The 3697-nt window shown below is 47.5% G+C and overlaps 1 protein-coding gene across 1 annotated transcript; it reads right to left on the bottom strand.

The window, feature by feature from the left end:
- Positions 1 to 219: 219 nt before the first annotated feature.
- MPZL2 (myelin protein zero-like 2) lies at positions 220 to 3697 on the bottom strand. Its single transcript, XM_010149646.1, has 5 exons — positions 3643 to 3697; positions 1560 to 1726; positions 1091 to 1301; positions 710 to 854; positions 220 to 280 (listed from the first exon to the last, which is right to left on the bottom strand). Exons 1-5 carry the CDS (start codon positions 3695 to 3697, stop codon positions 220 to 222), a joined length of 639 nt encoding a protein of 212 aa, XP_010147948.1.

Below are 3697 nucleotides of genomic sequence, written 5' to 3'. Positions count from 1 at the left end.
TTACAGGGCAGTAACCACCACCCGCTCAGTTGTCAGTCTCTCTGAAAGCTCCTCAAGAGCACAGTGTGACTGTGGTCTCAGTTGTTTCTGTTTATGGCTACCATGGCCATGGAAGAGAAATACCTAAGCAAAACTGTCTTTGAAAGTCTGCAGTAACGCTGAGACATTAATTAGGGGATGTTTGAATGGATACCTGCGTTGAGTAAGCCATCAAGACCTCTACTCTTCTGATGGACTGGCTTCCTTCTCTTCTCTAATCTTCAGAGTCTCCTTTTCTCTACTGTTATAAAAAGGGGGTAGAAAAAAAAAGCCCAAATCAGTGTCAGATATTCTCAGCAGCAGAGTCACCTTCTGGCTACGTATAACACACATCACGTATAAAAAGAAGTTATATGATTCTATAATAAGCGTGCTACATGCATGGTGACCACAGTGTCAGGTTCACGGAGCAAAAAACAGAGTGACCACTTGCCAGCTACCACCACAACAGCTGGGTCCGTCTCTGAGGGACGAGCCACTGTGAAGGCAACGTGAGGACTCCACAGCTTGTTCATCCCAGGGCTCTGTTTTGACTGCAAGTAAGCAGCCAATTACTGCTAATTGTGCTGACAGTTTTGCATTGTAGACGCTTAGTACAGGGTCCAAGACAATGATTCAGAATAGCTACAAAGATGTATCCCAGAAGCCTTTCTCTCTCCTCTGTCCTTACAGTTCAGTGTCTGCCACCTCGGTCCTCTTCTCTTGCGCTTTCTTCCAATGGTGTCGGCAGATAATCACGACTATCACCACAATGATCATCAGCACACAAGCAGACCCAATGGCCACCGCCAGGAAATGGATTTCTGAGAAATGCACTGCATGGAGCGAAACACATGAATGAACAAGAGGGACACACAGAGGCTGTAACCATGAACATAACCTTTCCTCGGGCTCCTTTTTCCTTTCAATCTCTGACCTACCCTCATGCCTTCTCTTTATGATCCCTTTTCTTCCGTCTATTTTCCCAAATGTGGAGGAAGACCTGCCAGTGCTTCTCACTGACTAAATTGACGTGACCTGGGGGGTGGGTGGGTGTGTTTTGGCCTCTCACCTTTCTGCACAACTCTGAGTCGCACTTCACCAATTGTGCCATCGACGTCTGGTGGGTTCTTCACCTGGCAGGTGAACGTCCCATTGTCAGTGGGCTGCAAATTCCAGATAACGATGGAAACATCGTGCCGCTCAATATTCCCATCCCAGGTGACTCGCTCTTTAAACCGCCCAGCAGACAGCTTGTACGGCTCCTTCAGGTAATAAAATACCTACAAGAAAGAGAGGAAGCTGTCATTCCTACGCACCGCGATAGAAGCAGCATGTAAACGTGGCGTGGTGTGGCGCTGGCTGTGTCGGCCCAGCCCTGAGCCGTCTCAAAAGACAGTGCCTGGTGCGGCTCAGCTGTGCTTGCCCGAACCTGTATGTGGAATTTTTGCAGTCACTGGGCTTACTCAGTGCTGAGCCTTGGGACTGGTTTGTTTGGGCAAGCGTGCATCAATGAAATGGAGCATAAAGGTCTTACTCACTGGCTCATGAGAGCTCAGGTCCTCGGGCTGGAAGTTCCAGGTCACTGAGAGGTGCTGGCTAATAGGACTGCTGCTGGAAAAGGTGCATTTTAACCGCAGGTTAGTGCCGTTCACAGCATCCACCTCCTTGGAAGTGTGAACTTCCACAGCTGCCGCAAGCCACAGTGCTGCAGGGAAAACAGGAGGGCTTAGAGGTAAAGAAAACTGCTGTCTAGCAGTAAGCTCATCACTTGTCCTTATCTGCATTTAGTCTGTGCAGGAGCCTGCCTTATCTATCCCTGTCAATGTGTAACCTGACAGTCACAGGCACACAGATGTAATTACTGAGGGAGGTGATGCTGTGTGTGCGGGACCCAAGGGCTCCCCTGCGCTTCACGGATTTTGCCAGTCGATGTGCAAGCTGCACGGGGCTGGTTTCAAGGACATACGAGCTGCTGGTACGCTGCTTTCTTTGTAGTTTTTTGGGTGCACAGTTAAACACTCAGAGATCTGATAACTGGTTGAGAAAGGCCCACTGAGAAGGACTTGCCTACAGGGACAATAGGCTTTGTTTTGGGGGGAAACGTCTCTTTTCAGGCACAAGCAAACTCCACATCTAGGAGGTGCACTGCTGTTGTAAATGCCGCCCTTCCTTAAATACACCCTTGCTCCTGACTGGCACTAAAGATCCCATAAAACTTTTGATGTGCTTGTCCTAGTCACATTTTCACGAGTGATTACACTCTATTGCGCTCAATTCCCCAAGCGCATTTCTTCAGAAAAGCAGTCCTGCCCTTTCAAGTGGGACTGCTGAGTCCCAATATAAACCGTTGCTATTTCCCATGCTAGAACTTCGCTTCATACACTTTTTTTATTTCACACCACGGTGAAAACTGCTCTTACTGATGTAAAAGTGCCTGTTAGAAAGGTCATAGCCCAGCTGGACAGCTACAGTCAAATATAGTCAGGCTGAGGAACTCTAGAGGAAATCCACAATGTAAATCTGTAAGCATTTGTTTGTCAAAGAAACAACCTCTGCTAACCAAACCACCACAGCTGCTGCTTTAAAAATAAGTTAGCATCACGACCTCGATGCTGCCCTGAAAGAGAGACAACCAGCACGAGAGAGCATCAAGGCGCAGAGAGAAGGAAGGTGAGAAACAGGAAAACCCAAGGTGTGCTGGTGGAGATGCCTCTCAGTCCTGAGCCCTAGCTGTCCCCTGGCTTCCCTGCCACTCCAGGGTCCAGTCGCTCTGGGGATGGGTGCGACCGAAACGGTGCTGCTGCAAGTTCTCACTTTATTCCCAGCAGCAAAAGAAAATACTAATAATTTCCTGTCACTTGAGGAAGATGAGTTAACTTACCCCAGTGTGATTCAAGCAAAAAACCCTTATCTTAGCTTGTAAAATATGGCTTCGTACCAAAGACAATCAATACGTTTCCTGTATTTGACAATAATTTACAACCAAAGACTTCCCTGCCAAATAGTTTCTTTCCTCAAAGGAGAAAACATTCGAAATGCCAAAACATTGAAGGTGCTCAGATTTTAAAAACTTCATTGGCAGAGATCACATCGCTCATCCGAAGATTTGGTGTGCAGTCTTTTCATTTTAAACCCCTTTAAAAGAACAACTGTGGGAAATGAGTGTAAAATACTTCTTTGAGGACAGATTACCAAGCGTATCCGTGTGCTGGAGCACTTGGCAAAGGAGGACACGGTGTTCTTAGATTCCAGTCTGGAATCGTTACTGTGTAAAGGACCTAAACCCACTGCTTCTTAACAATCTCCTGTTGTCTAGTAACAAAGATAGTGAAAAAAACCATCTAGGGGTAAAGTCCAGATTCCCGGCAGGAGAGGAAAAGATGTGTAACCAGAGCTCAGAATGAGATCAGTGTTCTTCCGCTCGAACACACCTAAACCTGTTTGTCAAAGAAACTCAATCACTTCGGGCAACTCGCAGTGAACCTGGGACCGAAAGAATCGCAGCAATTGTCCACAACCAGTACCCTATAAAGACGCTGCCTGAATGGGGACGATAATTAAGGGGTCAGAAGAGGAAAGTCAAGATGGCAACTGAGGCCAGACAGTACCAGGTTGCCTTACCTCGGAGCTGTACCCCAAGGAAGAGCACAGCACCCAGCCAGCTGGGGCCATCCAT

The sequence above is a fragment of the Eurypyga helias genome, unplaced genomic scaffold (assembly GCF_000690775.1).
Source record: "Eurypyga helias isolate BGI_N326 unplaced genomic scaffold, ASM69077v1 scaffold4504, whole genome shotgun sequence".
NCBI lineage: Eukaryota > Metazoa > Chordata > Aves > Eurypygiformes > Eurypygidae > Eurypyga > Eurypyga helias.
This window is presented reverse-complemented; position numbering and strand designations above follow the sequence as displayed.